This window comes from Nestor notabilis, unplaced genomic scaffold (assembly GCF_000696875.1).
Source record: "Nestor notabilis isolate BGI_N333 unplaced genomic scaffold, ASM69687v1 scaffold5661, whole genome shotgun sequence".
Lineage (NCBI taxonomy): Eukaryota > Metazoa > Chordata > Aves > Psittaciformes > Psittacidae > Nestor > Nestor notabilis.
This window is the reverse complement of record NW_009913322.1, coordinates 207,669-227,890: the sequence shown is the minus strand read 5'-3', so window position 1 is coordinate 227,890 and position 20,222 is coordinate 207,669. Positions and strand designations below refer to the sequence as shown.

Sequence of the window (20,222 nt, the reverse complement as noted above, 5' to 3'; positions counted from 1 at the left end):
CCTGCAGTGTTCAGTTTGATGCTGCTGACTGGTCCACAGGCAGGGTAGCAAACTGTCAGACCCGGGTTCTTCCTATAAATCACAGACCACAATTCTCTGCACAATGATGCCTTTTCAGTGGCAGTGAGGGGGAAAGAAATTATTATCTTTTTATTTGTAAGTTGGGAGAGTAACTAGAATTTTTGTGGTTGCTTTACTTTGAAAGACATGTATCAGCTCTTTCTCTGGTGTTGCCTCACCATTCAAGTGTCTCAGTTTGAAAAGAAGTGATGGTACAGAAAAAGAGGGCATGTGGAATGGGAGTGAAAAGACTAAAATGCAAATAGCAGGAGCTTATAGGCAGACCAAGTATTTTGAGACTTTCTGTCACATCTCTGTCTGTCTCTTTGTCAATACTTGCAGATCCCAGTTTAGTTGCTTTCTTAAAGTCACGACGTGGTGGCAGTGAAGGCCAGAAGAAGGAATTAAAAATGGAACAGAACAGACAGGAGGAGTTTGTGGAATCTCTGCCTGTGGCTCAGCATGGTGTAAGATCATCTCTTTCCACACAGGAGTCTGGTCTGGAAGAATCTGTAAGGGAAGAAGAAAATACAAAGGTAGAAATCACAGGTAAGAAACAAAGTGCATGTTGTTAATGTTCTGAACATGAATGTAAGGTTTTTATGGTGTTTGCATCAATCCAGATTGGATTGATGTGGCACTTTGTTAGTTACCCAACTCAGAATTTACCATTTTTAAAAGTATATACATCTTGGGTCAACAAAGAAAATCTCTCTTATTTCCAGATGGGCTCCATAGATTAGAAGGGTAATACACTACCTAATGGAGGTGAGCTATTCAGTGGGGCATCTTGCTTTGGTTTTGAAATTTGTTCTCATGTCTCTGAAGAGAAGATGTGGTTTAAACTAGACAACATTGCTCCTCTGTGAAGTTGAGTGAACAGGGAAACAGAGGAGTGGTAGTGAGATTCAACTGCTTGAATAATTTCTTTTAACTAGGAGTGGTTGGGGGCAGGAGGGCATTGGATAGGTAGGAGTTAGTGATTTGCTTACAACATAGCGTGGAGAACAGAGTCAGTCTCACTTCAGGCAGATGGTTCACATAGTGCACATATGACTTACCGTGACACTATTCCTGGTGTCCCCACTTTGTGGCTTGTATCTCAGAGCCCGTGTGGTGATTTACACAGGATATGGTTTGTTTCTTTGTGTTTTGATGGAGGGAAGTATTAAAGTGTAGAATGTTCTGCTTTTTTTGGAAGAAACTTACAGAGCTGTTGCCTCTTAGTGCTATTTAATACTCCACATATACCTATATGAGGAGAAAGCTGTTTTATTCCCAGCAGCTAAAGCAACCCATATATTCTCATGGTGGAGAAAAGAAGTGTTTTCCCCGTAAGCTTCAGGGAAGTATTAAAGTGTAGAATGTTCTGCTGTTTTTGGAAGAAACGTACAGAGCTGTTGCCTCTTAGTGCTATTTAATACTCAACATATACCTATATGAGGAGAAAGCTGTTTTATTCCCAGCAGCTAAAGCAACCCATATATTCTCATGGTGGAGAAGTGTTTTCCCTGTAAGCTTCTGCTCTTATTGTTGTTTTACTCACTGCAGTTTTTTCTTTAGCCATCTTTTTTTCTCTGTTGTGGTTTTAGGCTCCAATTCTCATCTTCCCCATTCTCTTGTTAGCATGCTTCATCCCCAGTTTCATGTCAATTCTTGCCTCTCTCCATCTCTTGATCTTCTCTTCTAATGCATTCTTTGTGTCCCAGTGCAACATGAAGACTGATTAAAGAGGTCTCTGAATCACTTCTGGCTTTCAGCTTGCTGTTTGTAAGAGGTAACATTCTCTTGATGAGAGGGATATGTCTGTAAGTGTGTATGTGTACACGTGCAGGAGAAGGAAAGCTGATTAGCCTCTTATTGAGGAAGACACTTCACTGAATAGTCCTTTTCCTGTTTCTCCTAAGTTTTACTTTTCCACAAATCCATCTTAATCAAAGAGACTATTTTTTGTTCTTTTTATTTTGAGAACAGTTGAGTGCACAAGTAGCACCAGATTAAGTGGCACTCTTTGACTTGCCTGGGAGCAATGGGAGGGAGTTGTTCAGCCTGTAAAGGCTGGACAAGATTGTAATAGTGCTTTTGGGAATAGCTTATTGTGTGCTGACAGCATCTTTTGCTTCCCATGGAAGACTGCATGGGAAAGAAGAAGAGCTTCCTCAGGATATTTGAAAGAACAAAGCAAGCTATAAAACCAAGGGAAGCCTTTCCAGCACCTAAGTTTGCAGCCCATCTTGGACAACACGATATGTAAAATACTAACTGGACATTAGCACTTAGTTTTGGGATTTTGCATTTCTTTGTGCTCAGAAGGAAACTCCTTATGAATAACTGTCATTCAGTCATTCTGAATTTCCCCAGGGAGAGGAGGATGACACAAAGCAATGGGATTGCTCAAAAGTCAAACCTGTCCTTTATTGACATAAAAGGCCACTGTTTCTGATAAATAAGATAGGTGAAGCCTTTATCCAGCAACTTGTAATCTTATCAAATGGAAAAGTATGTTCTGGTACTGAGACAAAAAGGGAACAAAGCAGAAAGAGAAGAGGCTGGGTGGCAGCCTTTAATACAAGTCAGGTCTGAAAAAGTTCAGTGCAGATGTTGCATTCGCACTGTCAGCTTGTGTTTCTGTAAAGGGATTTCTCAGTAACTGGAAAGTCTGCTGATGCCTTGGAATATATCTGTCTTTTCCTGTTGACAAGGTCATAACACTAAGGGCTGGTGACAATATGCATAATCCTATTCACAGAATGGTTAACTCAACCCTATCAATTTAGTGATTAATGGAGAAAACAATTACATATATTAATAGATCTCATTTTTCTGCTGATATCATTTCCTCTAGTTTTGCAGCTACCACCCACAAACATTCAACTTTCTTACATTTCAGATGCTTTTTTCTTCTCTTCAATTAAAGTGTGTGCTGAGCCTTTGGCTAGAATTCTGCGGAACAGCTTTCTGGCTGAGGAAGATAACTTTGTGCTTGGTTCCCTGCCTGACTCAATACCACATTGATCATAAGGGTGAAGCTTCATCCTAAAAAGGATGAGTGCCCTTTCTGAAAGTTTATCTGCTAATTGGAGGAAATTAAAAGGTTAGGTTTCAGGCCAGTTATCAGCAGGGAAAGACGAGATGAAAGAAGAACATCTCAGTGGGACTTATTGTTCCTTACAAGAGAAGACCAGGGCACCAGGATTAATAGCTGCAATGCAAGTGAGTTCTGGGCTGCTCCAGCAGGAGTGATGCTGCTGTTTCTCATGCCCTCAGACTGCCTGTTCCTGTCCTAATGTGTGATGTGTTTTGAGATAGCAAGGACTTCTTAGCTCATCTCTTCTCATGCCAGTATGGCGTAGTATCCTAGTAGCAAAGCATTACGTTTCCTAGTGTTCAGATAATTTCTGGTTGTATTTCTCCTGTCCCTTCACTTGTGAGATTCTTCTATATGCTGATCTGTCTCTTTCCTAGGGCAACTCTTGTGATATCTAGTATAAATATCTTGTTTCTAAAATTCTTCCAGCCAAAGCACTTTAGAAAGTTAAATCAGTACTTTCTTCCTTAAGTACTTCAACCTTTGAAATTCTTGTTCAGCTGTGCAGCTCCCCTGCTGAGTCTTTTTCTCAGGCAAGCTGTGTAAATTCTCAGCTGTTCTGATCTTCTCAAGCTGGTCTCCTCAAGCCTTCAGTGGGGGACACGGAATGAAGAGCAGCATCACAAATGTAATGAATGCATCAACAGTAGTGTTTCTGATCTCTCCAGTGTATCTGGGCTGAAGTGGTACTGGCTTCCAATTATTTGCTTGGACCTTTCTGCATTGTTCAAGGGCAGGTTGGATGAAGCCTTGGGTGACATGGTTTGGTGTGTGGTGTCCCAGCCCATGGCAGGGGGGGTTGGAACTAAATGATCTTAAGGTCCTTTCCAACCCAACCCATTCTATGATTAATACTTTTGAATCATTTCACATCTCCTCTAGCATTCCCCTTCCTGGATGACACAAGGTTTGCTTCCTCAAAAGTAGGGTTGATACTACTTTTCTGCCCTGATTCCAATCACTTTGCCTTATTTGTGTCCTGACTTCTGCTCAACTTCTCATAAATTAGCCTTGTCTGTGAATTTCATTACAGTACTGTTCACTTCCTTTTCTAGCTCTCATGAAAGATGAAAACAGTTTCAAACCTTTGATGTTTATGCATCAGCCAACAGTCAATTTGAAAACCGTTTTCTTCCTATTTTACATGAATTCTATATTTGATGCAGTTTTTAAGCCAAGTAGCTTGGTGAAGAGGGAATAGTATTTCCTTCATTCCTGCCTTAGAAGGTAAGACTGCTATTTTTTCTCCCCGACAAAGATGATGATCTGCCTGTGAAGCCCAAGAAGGAATGGATTCACATGGACAATGTGGAGTTTGAGAAGCTGGAATGGATGAAAGATTTGCCCTTGCCCCAGCAGAAGAAAACCAAAAAGGTGTGAAAGCAGAAACTGATATTTTTCATGTTTGTGTGTGGATCATACTTCTCAGCAGTAACTGTTTTGAAGGCTTCAAAAACTAGTCCTGTGCTTAATCTGTAAGATTTCATTGGACTGGGACTTTTCCCAGTTTCTTCCACAGGGTGGGATGATACGTGGACAATTCAGTTTGTAGTGCTCAAGAGAGCTGGGAAGTGAGAGTCCATCAACTGTAATCTGAGATGAAACAGGTCTGAAAGCTAAGAAAAAGGGGAATACTTCCTAAGAATTTGAGGTCTGAGCTGAGGAGTTTTTGAACTCTTCCCTTCCAGCAGTCGATACAAGCAGTGGTGTTTGAAGTGGAGAATGGAGTGGAAGGCAATAGAAGTAATCTTTTTCTCTCTCCACGCTTTTGTTGTAGGGAATGCAAGCTCGATTCAGTTTAAAAGGAGAATTGATTCCTGCAGATGCTGATTTACCAACACATCTAGGCCTGCATCACCATGGAGAAGAGGCAGAGGTGGGTGTAATGTAGTAGAAAGGGTACACTCATTTGTTTTCTGTGTATGATTTGGCAGATTCCTTTTGTGCCAAGGCTTTTTAGTGACAAAAACCTTAGTAGGAAAGTGCAGACAGGTGATTTCCTTTTGAAACAAGCTCCTGAAGAGAAGCTGGTCTGTATGCATTAGCTACTTCACTTGCAGAAAACTCCATTAATGCTTTTTTCTTTAATGCATTGAGAATTTGTGGTGTTGGAAAAAGGTGCATGTTCATCCTTTTCTTAAGAAGTTCAGTTTTCTCCTGTCACATCAACGATTAGAATCTCTTTTGTGATTGCCACGAGGCAGCAAACAACATTGCATTGCAGTTTATCTCCCATTATGCAGTATTTCAGTTAATCTTACTTGAAGGGGCCTGTTTTTACCTATAGCTGAGTTGTTTAGTTGTTTTGTTTTGGTGTCTCCCCCATTTAGAGGGCTGGTTATTCTCTCCAAGAGCTCTTTCATTTGTCTCGCAGCCAAGTTATTCAACAGAGGACACTGGCTCTGCAGGTCTTGGGTCGTATTGTTCAGAAGGTAAGTAATTTCCTGTGGAATTCCTCCCCATAATTCAGGTTTCTGGTGGATCAGGACCCGAGTTCTCTGGTATTAGTTGTTTGCTTTGTACTATTCAGTGAAGGTGAGAAAAATCAGCAGGGCATTCTTTTTTCACTGAGATTCTGCTTACTGTTAGAAAAGTTAAGGGTTAGGACATAAACTGAGTTTCAGGTTTCTCTGGAGGGGGGAAGATGCTTCCAAGTGTTGTTCAGCAGCAGTGCTGCAGCTTCACTTCTGTTGTTGATTTGGACACAAGTCTGGGAGTTTTTTGTGTCACTTTTGTGACAAACCTATATCCTTGGCAGTGACCCTTTCACTCCTGTTGCCTGAGCCAGCTTCATAATGTGCTTTTTCTATAGGAGGTGAGAATGAACCAGCCTACTCAGTGATGTTCCAATAGCATAAAGCAGAATGAATATTTGCTTCTGTGCACATTTCCACCTAAGTCTTAGGGGAAGTGCTAACCTGCCCTCTTAACAGCAGTGGAGACAGAAGAAGCAGTGTGGTTTTGAGCAGTATGATGGGGCAGAACAGGTTGAAGTCAGGAGATGGTTCCAGGCTTTAGAAAGAAAGGTTTCCTGCATTAAGAAACTGGAGTTACATGCCTCTGTAGAATGAAAGGAGGAGAAAATAAGGGGAAAAACCCTGGCACGCAGTTTAGCTGCTTTACAGTAGAAATGGGAAGAGGCAAACATGCAGAATGAGACCGTTTTAACACTGACTGTGTAATATGTATTTCAGGCCAGGGCTGGAGAGTTTGTTTCCTCCTTGAAGGGCAGCATTCTGCGTCTGCTGCTTGATGCTGGCTTTCTCTTCTTGCTGCGCTTCTCGCTGGATGATGCAGTGGATAATGTCATGGCAGCAGCTGTTGGTGCTCTCCGGGCTCTGCTGGTGTCACTCGATGATGAGGTGAGGCAATTACTGACTGCCTGGGTTTGATTTCATGCTGAACTGTTTACAGGAATCAGAATGAGGAGACATGGTAAGTGGCTTGAACAAAGGATTGCTGCATGGGTTAGCTTAATGGTCAATAGAATTGCTGTGCTTTGGGACAGACGGTGTGTTATCCCAGCTTGAGAGATTCAGATGTCTTTTTGTCTTGTTTAAATTACTCTGCTCCATGATAAAATCCTGTACGGGTTGTTGAGGTTCTCTTCCTTTTTATGTCTTTACAATCTACTGATGTATGGGCACAATTTATTTTTTTTAATATGGTCTCTTTCGTTGGCTTCTTGTTTTGTAGTTTTCCTGCTTCTGAACAGATTAAGTATTCTCCCTGCTTTCCCTTAAGCCTCAGAATGATGCTGTCTTTGTTTTCTCTCATTGTCCATTTCTGCTGTTCTCATGTGCTTTTCTTACACTAATAAGTACTTAATTTTGCCTTCTTATGTGTCTGTTTTCTCCCTGATGCTTTTTCATCTGTTAAAATTTCTTTTGGGTGTTCAGAGATACTGGAGGGCCCTGAACAGCAAGATTGAGTTCAATGGACAGAAGCAGTCCATTGCAGGCAAAGCGTGCTGTAGGCTGTGTTTCAAGTTCCTTTCATGAGAACTGCTATTATGTCTGACTGTAAAGGGGCTGGTGATAGAGAAGAGTGGGTGGATCTCAAGAAGCCCCCTGCAACTTCTCCTGGGCCTTTAGAGCTATGCCTAGTGGGGAGGCAATTAAAATGACGGACTAAGGTGGCTTTCTCCACATCTTGCTCCTTTTCTAAGCTATGAGTAATGGTATTCTGCTTCTAGTAGAAGTCCTGCCTACCCATTGTAGGTGCTATGAATGCTATGAATCAGCTTTTTGATGTGCTTTTCTTTCTTTCTTCTGATATTATTCTGGTTTATAGCTGTCTGTAGTGCTCTGATTCTCAGATCAAAGCTTGTGGTGTCTTGTATAAGCAGGGATTGCTGACTCTTGATGCCAGAAGCAGCACTGTGAATGCTGTGTCTTTATATTCTCATTTGGGAAGTCCTTCCTGGAGTCTTCATGCTGCTGAGTTTAAAAAAGTCTCTGAGGAAGGGACGGGGCTGGAGGTCTGGCCTTTTGCTCCAGGATTTGTAAAAAAAAAAAATGGGATTTATCCCCATTATAAACACAGAAGGTGAACACATGTAAAAATGATGCTGCCTGAAGGTATTGTTTGTTCATCAATGGTTATGGGAGGGAAGCACCTTTCTCTCTGCTTACTTCGAAGGCCCAGGTCTTGTGCTTTTCCTGCTCTTGGGGGAAGGAAGGCTATAGTCCCAAACTCTGTACTAGAGATGGACTCATAGCTTCATCCCCTGAATTCAGACCTCTTCTGACCATGTCATTCACTCACCTACCAACTTTGCTTTTTATTACCGTTTTATTAATAACTGCTGCTTCCTTGGCACTTGCATTTGAAATGTTTCAAACCAGCTCAGGGTTTAGTTGAAGTCTATTATATATTTTCTGACTAATTGGTAGTTACTTCTAGTTTCCTGTTCAGGAATTGGAAATCTGAAGCAGCTATTAAGTAGTGCAAGTATTCAGTTTGAGCATCTTTTGTATTTTAAAACACTTTGAGGGAAGTAGATCTGTTATGGGAGCGATCCCCTCTCTGAAGAGTTGGAAGCTCTCGTATTGCAGCATGGCCCCAGATCTTGAGGCTGTCTGACACGGTCATTAGCTGTGAACAAAGAAGGGATTTTTTATTTAGTCTGCTGAAGCTGAGGAGTGTTCAAACAAAAGCCAAACAAACATGGACAAATACACCAGGCAGTCTTTTATTCTAACCTACCAATTTTTACATCACCATTCTCTGTTATTTGTGTCCTAAGTTCCACATAGGTCCAGAAATGGGAATAGAGCCAATAAATGCTAAATTCCAATTTAACTTCTAGAGCCTTGGTGGTTTGTTTATTTTTATCTGAAACATTTTCCAGTTAAGCTGCATTTCTGTTAACCCATGTAGTGAATTTAATTCACCTCATGGTAATTGCTTTTCATAGTTTCTCAAGTGTGTGTGGGTCATAGGTTAAAATCTCTTCTGTGAAAATACGTTGCTTTCTACTTGTACCTGTTCAGAATCCCCTTTATGGTGTTCCTGTTTTCCTGGGGTTAAGTGGAAATCAATAAAGCATTCCGTAATCAAAAGCATCCTTGAATTTTTTTGTCTTCCATGATTTCTTTATGAGAATTTCAGTTTATGTGTCTTTAACTCTTCTTATAGAAATATCTTGATTGGACTTTCTCATGGTACCAAGGGATGGCTGCGTTCCCCTTTGTCCCCAGCAATGAGGAGGAAGAGGAGGAGGAAGATGAAGAATTAAATGGAACAGAGAAGTCTCAAGATAAAAAGTTAAAAGATGAAAACAAGCCAGATCCAGATGTGGCCCGATACGATGTTGTAAAGGTAAGGACAGAGCTAGACCTGAAATCCTTTTAGGAAAATAGGATCTGTGTGTGTGCTGTTGAACCATCTACCCTCCTGTGTATGTTATTAATAACATTCAGAACAAGAATTAGAACTCTTCCCTGGCTGTTGGATGTTTTGTGTCTGTCATATATTACCAGGAGGGTAATTTTATTGATCTCTCAAAATGTTGAGACTTGACCTGTGTGATTTTAGTATCATTAAGTATCTCTACCTTCCTCTAGGGAAACTGGCAACTAGAACATTGGTGACCTTGTAAGACTTGCTGGAAGACTGTGTACAGACATGATTTTCAAGCTCACTTACTTGAGTTAAAACTGGAAAAGTTCCAACCATTACTGAAGTATCTGTATGCACTTTTGTGAAGTTAAAAATGATCATCACAGCTAGATAGTTCAGAGCTAGTCAGATTTGTACAACAACATTCTTTTTGTATAAGGTGGTTACTTAGCATTTCTCCAATTTCATTCTTCGTATTTGCATTTCTAAGATAGTTGCATCATTTGGAAGGAATTACTCAACATATTTAAGCCTAATCCCACATTCCTAATAAGAGTTTTAAAAATAGCAATCTTTGTTATCTTACATTCAGCGTTGGTGGAGCTGGTGCAACTCTCCTGCCTGCTGCAATCATTAAACCCTGCGTTTAGCCACTTGTCATTAAGTCATCACTTAGTCCACGTGCTTGAGCCTGTGTTCCAATGGCACTTGGTTAAAAGCTTCACTGGGAAAATAAGTTATTATACTTGGGCGTAGGGTCTTGTTTAGAGATTTCATGATTTCAGTTGTATTCTACTAGATAACACTGTTTAAAAAGCTTAACAAAAGAGTTGTAGATAAGACATGAGATCAGTTTGTGATTCTAGAAACACTTTCATGGTTCAGCATAATGGATTTTAACTTGTTCCAAGTGGCACAAACTCAGATGATATTTGGCATAAAATTCTCCACTGTTGCAGTTGTGACATTCCATTTCACACCTGCTTATTGGCTGTTGTAACCCGATAACTCCACACTGTTGGAAAAGGAGTATTTAAACTAGAGCTGAACTCAGTCAGACCGAGAACTACAACATTGCGTGGCTACAGCTATTTAGAAGTGTCAGTACTATGAACTCAGGTGTTACGGAGTTGTCTTTTCTTAGAACTAGGAATGTGTGATGCTGTCACTTAAACTGAAGACTTGTTTCCCAGGCATTGCCACTGATCATGGTCTTCAACTCTGTGTAATGTAAAATAAAAATCACACTGTCTCTCTGCATCTCTTTTCCTGCTGCAAAACAGGAATTTGGGTCTGTTCTCTGCTTCCGTCAGCTTTGTCTGACATGACAGGTACTATCAGGCAGAGTGCTGGAGGTGGTGTCTACCCAAAATGATTGAAGGAGCATGAGAACCCTTTTCATCTACACTACGTTTTAGTAGTCTTTTATAGGGCAGGTTATTTTCCTGTTCCCTATTACTTCTGTTTTCCAGAGTATGAAAATGTAAGTATCCAAACCCCACTAGTGATTGGATTCAGAACAGAAGTTCAGTTGTTCTTGCTCTTGCTCATTTGCTAACGTAGTAGCAAATCCACAGAAACTTATTTCTTTGACTCCCCACTGGTAATTTTAAAGCTGTCACCCTGCAAGAGATGTAACTGAATCTCCTTTTATCTTCCAGCAACTGCAGTTCAGAGAGCAATTGTGAAGAGCATAATGGATTTTTTTCATCCCCCCCTTCTTTCCCCCCAGGGACTTCTGAAGACACGGATCCAGCACCGGCTGAGATACATCCTGGAGGTGGTACGACCTGTTCCAACAGTAGTCCTAGATATACTGCACATCCTCACCCACATAGCAAGGCACTCTTCTGAAGCATGCAGCCAGGTAAATCTCCCACTGTACAAGAGCTTGGGCATGATAGAGAAAGGTTTGAATAAGGGAAGAAAGAAGCAGGTAGAGTTATGGCAAGGAGATCAAACAAACTTGTGTGTTTTGCATGTGTTCTGTATGTCTGCATAACTGCATACCTTTAGGTACTTGTGCTGCTTTAGTTACGTTGTGCCTGCTGTTACTCTGCAGCTGCTTGACTGTCCTCGGTTGATTGAGACCATTGTCAGGGAATTTCTCCCTACTCAGTGGGATCCCCAAGTGGCTGAACCAGGGTGTCTGCTCACCAGTCTCCATGGAGTTGCCTGTGCCACTGCTATGAAATTCATCAGAGTGTTGGCAGGTGGAGGCCGCAATGCAACAGCCAGGCTGGTGAGTGTTTCTCAGAAGAGCTTTTCTGATTGCAGAGGCCTTTGTTCTGTGTAAGCAAAGACTGAGGATTAACTCAAGGTAGCTGAGCTGAAGCTGCAATAATTGTTGTGGAGATGGTGCACATGTGTGTTTTGAAGGAATTGTTGACTGTCATAATAATGATGTCTTTTGCTGTATACCAGTAGAAGAGCTGTCTCAAGCTTTTTGCTGTTTTCTTTTTCTATGTTTTATGCAAAATCACATAGCACAGCTCAGTGATACTGACCAATAGCAGATGTTTAGAGCACATGGTGTGTGATGCTTTCTGTTCTCCCATGTTCCAGTGACAGGCAGCTTAGGTCTGTATAAACCAGAGATTTAATCGCTATCCTTGTGTTTTACAACCCTGGTTGAACTTTTCTGCCATTAATTTGTCTTAATAACTCTGAGGGCATTTATCAGTATTTCCAGCTTCTCTCATGTACTTCTGGACAGGTTTTCAGCTTCAGAGATAATTGCATTCACTCATATAGAATAATCACACTGATGCTATAAATGCGTAACATCTACCATGAGCAGCACCCATTACAGTGCAGTGAGCACTTCTTAGGGTTTTTGGTTCAGTATTGTTAACAGCATCTAATAAATTGCCATCCAGTAAATTGCTACCATCAGCAGCAGAACACCAGCCTGTGCTACAAAATACATAGAATAACATGCTGATAATGGATAGTAGGATATTTAAAGGCTGTAAGTGGTGCTAATAACGTAACAGAAAATCTCTGAATTTGACTCTGTTTCAGGCTTCGTGTACTCCAGGTGTTTCAAGGCATGTAAAAATTGCTTACAAGGCTCCACTTGCTTTTATCCACAAGGTTTATTGCTTACAATGAACTACTCGGGCTTCAGTTCTGTTACGCTTTCATATGGCTTGCTACATGCACTTGAACATGGGAATGGAAGATAAACTAAATCAAAATCATCAATGCATGAATTCATTTTAGCTAACAACAAAATTCTTCCATCTTCCTCCACTGGAAGTAAATTTGACTTTGCCCTCTGTTATGTAGGAGAGGTGTCAGAATTCATAGTTTGATTCATCAGCTCCTTGTGCTTTCTTGCTGGTGTGCATTGATTTTTTTTTTAGATGTCTCTAAAGCATTTGAATTTTTAATTATCTATAATATGTCCTTGTGTTGTGAAAAAGACATTGTTACCTCATTTGTTTAGACAGATCACACACAAGCTTTTTTTTTACGTGTGGGAGAGGAAGAGAGAAGCTCTTTTTATTTTATTTTTTTTTTTATGGCTACACAAAAATACCCAGTTGTTGGGGAGGATAAAAATTATTTCTAGAGAACGGCAAATGAGTCATGCCGTGCTTAATTCAACACCAAAATAACCTCAGAACATTTCCAAGGCGTCAAAATGTTATCATCTTATAAAAGTAATGGGCAGGAGGTACCCTTTTTGTGAAATAAGTTAGAATCATAGAAAGATTTAGGTTGTAGAACCTCCTGAAAGCCATTTAGTGTGACCTCCCAAAACCAAAAGCAGCATCGATCCAGTACTTTTGTATACAGTGTTTTCTGTTAGATGTACCTTTACATATAATCTTGACTAATAGAGTGCTATTTACGACTACTTAAAGAAGGATAAATATGTATTTTCTTCAAATCAGTTAAATGCTGCAGAGAACATCCAAACCAAGAGTGTGTGTGGGCCAGAGAAACCTCTGTCAGAAATTATTTAGATCTAGTTGATTTGTGTTAGAAACGGATTAGGTAACGCCTAAGCATCCCTTCCAGGAATACTTCTCTCTAAGAGCCTTTGACCATTTATTGATCCTTCGTAGTGTGCTCCTTGAGATTACATAAGATAAAGGCAGATTTGAATAGGGCAAAGAGGAGTTGTGAATGAGCTGAACTGAAATCTGCAGCTCTTCTGTCAGAGTAATGTGGTGTCCCTGCCCATGGCAGGGGGCTTGGTACTAGATGATCTTAAGGTCCTTTCCAACCCAAACCATTCTATGATTCTATGATGATGCATGCAACTGATATCTCTTATCCCTTTTTCTGCTGTTCATTCTTTTCTTTCTGGTTGGTTTGGTTTACAGCTTAACAAATTTGAAATGAAAAGTCGGTTAAGTCGCTTTATAGCTGAAGACCCAGTGGACTTGCTGCTGCCAAGGGAAGAAGCCATCAGGCTAAGCACTGAAGCCTTCCGGTTGTGGGCTGTGGCTGCTGCTTATGGTCAGGCCTGTGATCTTTACAGGTACAGCCTAAGGCTGGAGAAATAAGGGTGGGAGGCACCACAGAAAAAACAGACATCCTGTTCCAGAGGGGCCAATATAGGGATCTCCAGGCTTGGTCTCTACTCCCTTCAGCGAGTCTTATCTCCCTCACTCTGGCCTCCTGCAGTAAAACTCACAGTTCCTATAGATATTTGTGCTGAGTATTGTCTTTTGTGGTTGTTCTTTATCTCCTGTGTTTAAGCAGTGGTATTTTGTTGTTTCTCCTCTATACTATGAGAGATCACCCTAGCTTTTTAGGGCTGCATCTTTTTTCCCCTTGAAGGCATGGATAATCTGTGTTTGTGTGACACCAACACACACATAGTTTGCAGCACACTGAGGGCTGAATCTGATGGTCTGAAGGCAGTCTGTGGGCAGGAGTCACCAGCATGCATGTTAAGTGAGGCAGAGTGATGCAGACAAACTGCATGCCACATCCCTTTCCAGTGCAGTTGTGCTTGACCATCAAGGTCTACACTGGGATAAGTCTGCCTACCTTAAGCATTGAAACTTACTCCTTAATTGCACTGACTTAAAAGCACAGAGGTGGCTGTGGAGTTGCTCTGAAGAGTAAAAGGGAGACCAGTATTAAGTTTCAGAAGGGAGATTGTTCCTCCGCAACATTGTGTTCTCCAGCCCAATCAGATGTATTGGTTAATAAAAACTAAAAACTCTATAAGTTTTGCATTGTAAGTAACATTAAGGAAAGACAAACAGTAAAAGATTCCTTAAATTTGCATTATCACCACTGTGGATACTTGGGCTGAGAATCTGAGAACTAGGGAATCAGGAATAAAAATACTTTTTCCATGAGATTATCTGCTTGGAGGCAGAGTATTAGGGAGGTCCCATTCAAATGAAAGGCAGTATTCTTTCTTTGTCATCTTTTCTCCATGGCTGTTTATTTTTGTTCTTTTGGTGGTGGTTCTCATAATCTCATTTTAGCAATCTTTATAAATGTGTGATGGGAGGATGCAAAGAAGGTAGAGGCAGGTTTTTAGTGGTATGAAGTGGAAGTACAAGAAGCAATGGGCACAAATGGAAATACAGGAAATTTCACTTAGTAAAAAGTATTTCCTACACTTGTGAAGCTGATCAAATGCTGGAGCAGGCTGCACAGGATGATTATGGACTCTCCATCCTTGAATTCAACTGGACATATTGTTGGGCAAACTTGCTCTAGCTGATGTGGCTTGAGCAGGGACTTGAACTATAGATGATCTCCAGAGACCTTTTCCAACCTCATCTATTCTGTGATTCCTACTCTAGGGATCTCTACCCTGTGCTGGTGAGGATACTGCAGTCCCTGCCTGAGCTGCTCAGCACTTGCAGTGAGAAGAGCCCTCTGGCTGAGTTGTGTGTCCAGCGAGCGTCGGCAGTAGTTACTCTGCTGATACATGTGACACAAACAGCAGGCTACACAGCAGAGCTGCAGGCCAAGCTGAGCAGGTAGGCCCCCTCTGTCACCAGATCTGTGTATCTGAGTAGTTGACATCCTGCCTTCCCTCTTTTTGGTTTGGAGACCTGGCCATCACCTTCTTTTTTCTGCCTGGTAAGAAGCAGGAGTAAAAATCTGCCTCCAGCTATGGGGCAGAAGGGCAGTGTTAACCAAATGCCCTGCTGAGAGGAGCTCAGAAGGCCCTTCAATCTTCCCTTTAGGGAAAAACAAAATAACCTCTCTGAGGTTTGGAGGAAAGAACCTCTCAGTGGAGACCAAGATGGGTCAGGATTAAGAGGTGGTTGGTTTTGATAGACATCAAAGCAGCAGCATTTGAAGAAACAGGTACTTTTTCTGGTGAAAAGCAAGAAACTCTTTTAACTAAAGCTGGATACTGAGGTAGCATGTCCAGTAAAACTAGAGCACAGCTCAAGGATGGAGTAATGCAAATGAAGACACTTTGGCTTTTCTGAGTAGCTTCTGCATCGTCCTTGATCCCTAAATTGATTAGGTCTGGTCTAATGTGCAAATAATTGTTTTTCCCCTAGTGGCTGTTGTTGGGTATCACCTTCCAGCCCACGTGCCTTTGGAAATCTTGCTGTTAAAAATGATTGTTTAAAGAGACAGTTGTTTCTGAGAGATACTTGTTATCCTGTATAATTATTCTTTCACTGTGTTTCAGTAATAGCTCAGAAGATAGTGAACAGGTTCCACCTCCTTCCATAGCCTGGAATCAAGTGTCGGGATTACAGCCCTTCCTTGAGACCAGTCTGAAAAAATTCCTCCAGGAGATATCCCAGACAGAAACTTGGCAAACTCTCCAGCCTCTGACCACAACTTATGTCATCTACTTGGGAGTTTATTACAGAGCTTGTAGCCAGCAGGTGAGGCCTGAAGATATAGGTTGTCTTTTCATCTCACCAGCATCAGCTTGTGTATTACCCGTGAAAACCTGAACTTACAGGTAATGCTGAACAACACAGATGTTGAGGCATCTAGTTGAGACTAGGTTTTGTTTATCACAGCTCATATCTAGGCTGCAGTGCATTTAGAGTCAGATAAGTTTGCTGATCCTTCACATTAGCAGTGCCAAATACCACTGTCTTCCTTTCTTGTCCTTTTCTTCCTTTGGCCTCAGAGTCTCAGTCGGGGTAGGTGGTAGTGCTGTGACTGTTCTGATTTACAGCAGAGATCCAAAACGTGAAGCAAATATGGCCTGATTCAGTTTGGCAGCTCTTTCTCTTTATGGGCTAAATCAGGTTGCACATTTTTGCATTCACCGGGGTCTGAGAGCTTACATGTGGACAGCTACACTGCAATAATCTGGTTGGAAGATTGAGCATTAAGGGTCATGCCATAGGAACTTTGGATAGGAAACAATGGAGATAAATTTATTTGCTGCCCCATTGACATTCAAGGTCGACTCCTTTAACCCAGTTACAGCTGTAGTATGTGACCATCTTTTAAAGTGAGTTTTTGGAAGGTGACACATCAGTGCAGTGCTATTGAAGAATAATGTCTTACACTTCAGCTACTGTAAAGATTCATGTTCTAAAGATAAATGCAATTTTCCTCTTTACTGCCCAACTGACATGCGTGAGGTGTGACCTGGGAGAGCTGTCTTCAAGGTGTGGGGGTAATTTAGTGGCTGTAGTTACTCACAGTCTTGCAACTCCTCTGAAACTTGCCCAGAGCAACTGAGTTTGTTAGATGTGGCTGGGGTGGGAACCACCAGTATCTCTCCAAGATGACTTCAGTGCCCCAGAGATTGGTGGTACCCTTCACTTGCTGTCATTAGGTCCTGAGCATTAGAGAACCAGGATAACCTTAGAGGTTAATAATTCCTTTTTAACCTTCATGACATACTTTTTATTTCTACTTAAAAGGAAGTTCCATCATCTACCAGTGGTTAGCTCATCTGATTTAAAAAATCAAAATAAGATTGCATGGAGCACATTGGAATGGAATAGTCAGAAAGACCCCAATTTGTAGAGTAACCAGACTACTGGGACCTTCTTGGAACATTTTTGTTAGCCTACTAAGAACTAAGGTTAACACATTCATGTAGATTATACTGATTTCTAGAGGGGGATTTCACTTGGGTGAAAACTAGTTTTTATGTTACAGAAATGAGTATTTCTGGATCCTAAACCAGCATTCTAATAAAGAGAAAGAACATTAAAATTTGCCAGCATGTGCCTTCAACCTCTGGGATATTGCTTACTAGGGTTGGCAGAATTTGGATGGTTCTCTAAAAGCTACAGCCTCCTCTGTGCTCTGACCTAGAGCAGCACCACTGTGTAGATTTTGTGTTCTGGCAAAAAGACAATGAACACAGAGAAAGAATTAAATCAACCTGTTTTTTTGCCCTCACTGCAATACCTTCATTCACCATCTTTTCCTGTCTTTCTCCATGTCTTTTGCAGCCATCAGTCAATCCAGTTGACTGCTTAGAGGAACTGGAACGTTTGACATCTGAGGTGCTGCAGCCCCTTCTCAGCCAACCAGCCATACAGAGCATGTGGGACTTGCTCAGGTAAAACCATTTCACTGCTGTTCCCAGACGTTAAGGGAGTTTCCTTTCCATACTGTACTGTGTGGCAGTTTTCCCCCTCCCATTCCTTTCCCCTGTACGTATGTGCTCTGTGTGTGTGAATTAGAGTGCAGTCAGGCTCTGTCTGCACCCTGTTTTGTTGTCTCTCCCCTCACAGCAAAAAGCATGATGTCCACAGAGGTTCTCTAGTTCCTCCTTCCTGCTTGTGCTGCTGCTGGGTCTGCATCTCTGCCTTTTCATGTAGTTGTAGTTTTCATGTTAATTTCAGATTGATTTTAGTCACTCTTGGCTTTGATTCTTTGATTTCACTGTTTTTTAAAAACAAGTAACATCAGTTTGAGTCTCTCTTACAGAGTGCGTGTGCATGTACCGTTCATGTGCTCTGTATGATGCTGCTCACATAAAATATTTTAACTAGGCAGTCATCTTCAAGCTTCTGCAGAGCTTCACTAAAGCTTTGAAAGTCTCTGCAGGAAAGCTAAAGGCCAGATACCAAGCTGTTCTTTCAGATATTTAGGTGACATAACCTTTGTCTGTGGCTCTTGGAACTGTTAAGCAGCGCAGATATTCTGTCTTTCCACTGTAGAGGGAGCCTCCCTACTAGCCTATGATCCATCCTTTGGAGAGGGAACCTAAACCACCCAGCCTGTAGTCAGGGAGATATCTGGCTGCTTCTGAGAACATCTCTTATAAGGTGTAGTTGAAGTCTTTGGTATTTGGGTGGTCACCAAACAATTTGGACCATGATCTTTCATGACTGAGAAGCTCTTAGCACCAAGCACGCTTTCAACACGGGGGTGCTCATTAGACCCTTTCCTGCCTGTTCTTGAGGTCTGAAAGCAATGGGTTTGGTCAGGCTGTAAAAGCCTATCAGCAAGAATTCTTCTAGGCTCTTAACACTGGCTGGTAAAAATGAAGAGTCAGCTAATTTCTGTCTTTATTTTTGACAACCTAGTCTAAACATGCAGATTATGGTCAGGAATTCAGGGTACTCTGTGAGCCCCAGATACGTTCACACATTTCCTACATGGTAATGCCAGTGGAAGGAAGAGCAATGCATGTACAGAATTAGTTCCCTGTCATAGAGTAACGATGTGGATCTTTGACAGTATTTGCCCTGTTGTCCCATTATCATTCAGCAACATACTTATGGTCACCCTTCTTTGAACTGGTCTTGCCTGTACAGATGTGCCAAGTCTTAAGTGCACCCTGCAAGCATTGCTGGTATGAAATGTTCTAGTTTTGCCCATGCCAAGAGCAGTATGGACAGCCATGTTCATGTACATTAAAGCCAGGTTGTGCCTGAATAGAGTTTAAAAATACACATTTCATGAGTTTGTAAGGGGCAGCATCTTTGCAATGTCAGCGTTAAGATATAAGCTGGTTTTTTTGGCTTTGCATGTTGGGTGATTATTGAAGTGTCTTGAGTGGGTCTGCAGCTTTATTAGCCTGGTTTATGTGTATATGTGGGGAAATGTGCATTTTTTTGTTAATCAGATGCCCAATGGTTTCAAATGTTTGACATCAGAGATGCACCACTGCATCAGGATTTCTGCATGTCCTGAACAATGTAGCTAAAGATTATTACTCCTGACAGCTCACTGGTGTTGGCTTGTAGGGTGATGGTGCTTAGTTCACCAACTGATACTAGGTTTGTTCATGGTCTTCAGGGCTTCCGTTTTACTGCAATGTGTGGCACATTTCAGATAGTAACATTCCTACAAGATCATTTTGCAGCAGTATAAGTGCTTTTGACCTGACCCCTCTCTCTATATCTGTTCACACAGGCCATGTTCTGCTTTGTGCAACCCTCTGTCCTGTTCCCCAGCACCAGAATCTGTTTTCAGCATTGCATCTCTGAGTTGCACTGGAGGCAAACCTCCTTTGAGCCTGGTTGGCTCCAAGTCACCTTTCCCCTTCCTCACTGCCCTCCTGTTTCTCATCAACAGCATCACTGACATTCACAAGGGCCTGACCAGCAAGGTGAGAATAGACTCTCTTACTATAAGGTCTTGGTGAATGATTATATACTTGGACTAGGTTAGTATTTGTATCTTCCTAGGCTTAAGAGTGATCTTAGTAGGACTGTTATAAAGGATTGTTTTGTGGTTTTGTTCTAAAACAAACAAAGGATGAGGATCTGAAAAATACCTTCTGCCTTTGAACTCCAACATCCAGTTGGTGCTGGGAAGCTGGAATTACAGAGCAGGAGATGAATAATGATGACACTTAAAGGATGTTGTATAAAGAATGTTGAGAAGGGTTAAATAACTGTTGTTTGGCTAAGCAGAATAAGTGAATGTCAGAGGAGGAAAGGGATGGTTGAAACATATATGACAAAGGAAAATAGGATAAAAATTAAGAAAAAAAGAGAATGGGTGCTACAGTGACTGAAGAGGTTTCTTCCCACTTCTGATTGCCCTGAGTTTTTAGAATGAGAGTCATGAAGAGGAAATGGCAGAGCCCTTGAGAGATGAAGTACGTAGCATAAGCTTTCTCAAAGCCTTCTTCCTCTGTCACCTTGTGTTGAATTAGCTGACCAGTTACTGATAGGAGTATCTGGCCAGATGAGGGAAAAACATCTTCAGCCACTGGCCATACTTCTGCTTTATGAAGCACTAGGGAAGTGAGTACTGGTTACCTGTGGTGGAGATGGTCATGATGGATACAAGTGAGCCCTGAGGTAGAAAAGCAGATATTTATCAGGCTATTCTTAAATATCCC

At 41.5% G+C, this 20,222-nt stretch overlaps 1 protein-coding gene across 1 annotated transcript in view; it reads left to right on the top strand.

The window, feature by feature from the left end:
- RPAP1 (RNA polymerase II associated protein 1) overlaps positions 1-20,222 on the top strand; it is a 34,482-nt gene that overhangs the window by 8,191 nt on the left and 6,069 nt on the right. Inside the window, exons 6-18 of the mRNA XM_010023152.1 lie at positions 403-609; positions 4,407-4,522; positions 4,926-5,024; positions 5,479-5,580; positions 6,343-6,510; positions 8,789-8,971; positions 10,725-10,859; positions 11,055-11,234; positions 13,330-13,487; positions 14,776-14,955; positions 15,633-15,828; positions 17,371-17,480; positions 19,286-19,481. Of these exons, the coding sequence (XP_010021454.1) occupies positions 403-609; positions 4,407-4,522; positions 4,926-5,024; positions 5,479-5,580; positions 6,343-6,510; positions 8,789-8,971; positions 10,725-10,859; positions 11,055-11,234; positions 13,330-13,487; positions 14,776-14,955; positions 15,633-15,828; positions 17,371-17,480; positions 19,286-19,481 (2,030 nt within the window). The remainder of the gene's footprint in view (positions 1-402; positions 610-4,406; positions 4,523-4,925; positions 5,025-5,478; positions 5,581-6,342; positions 6,511-8,788; positions 8,972-10,724; positions 10,860-11,054; positions 11,235-13,329; positions 13,488-14,775; positions 14,956-15,632; positions 15,829-17,370; positions 17,481-19,285; positions 19,482-20,222) is intronic.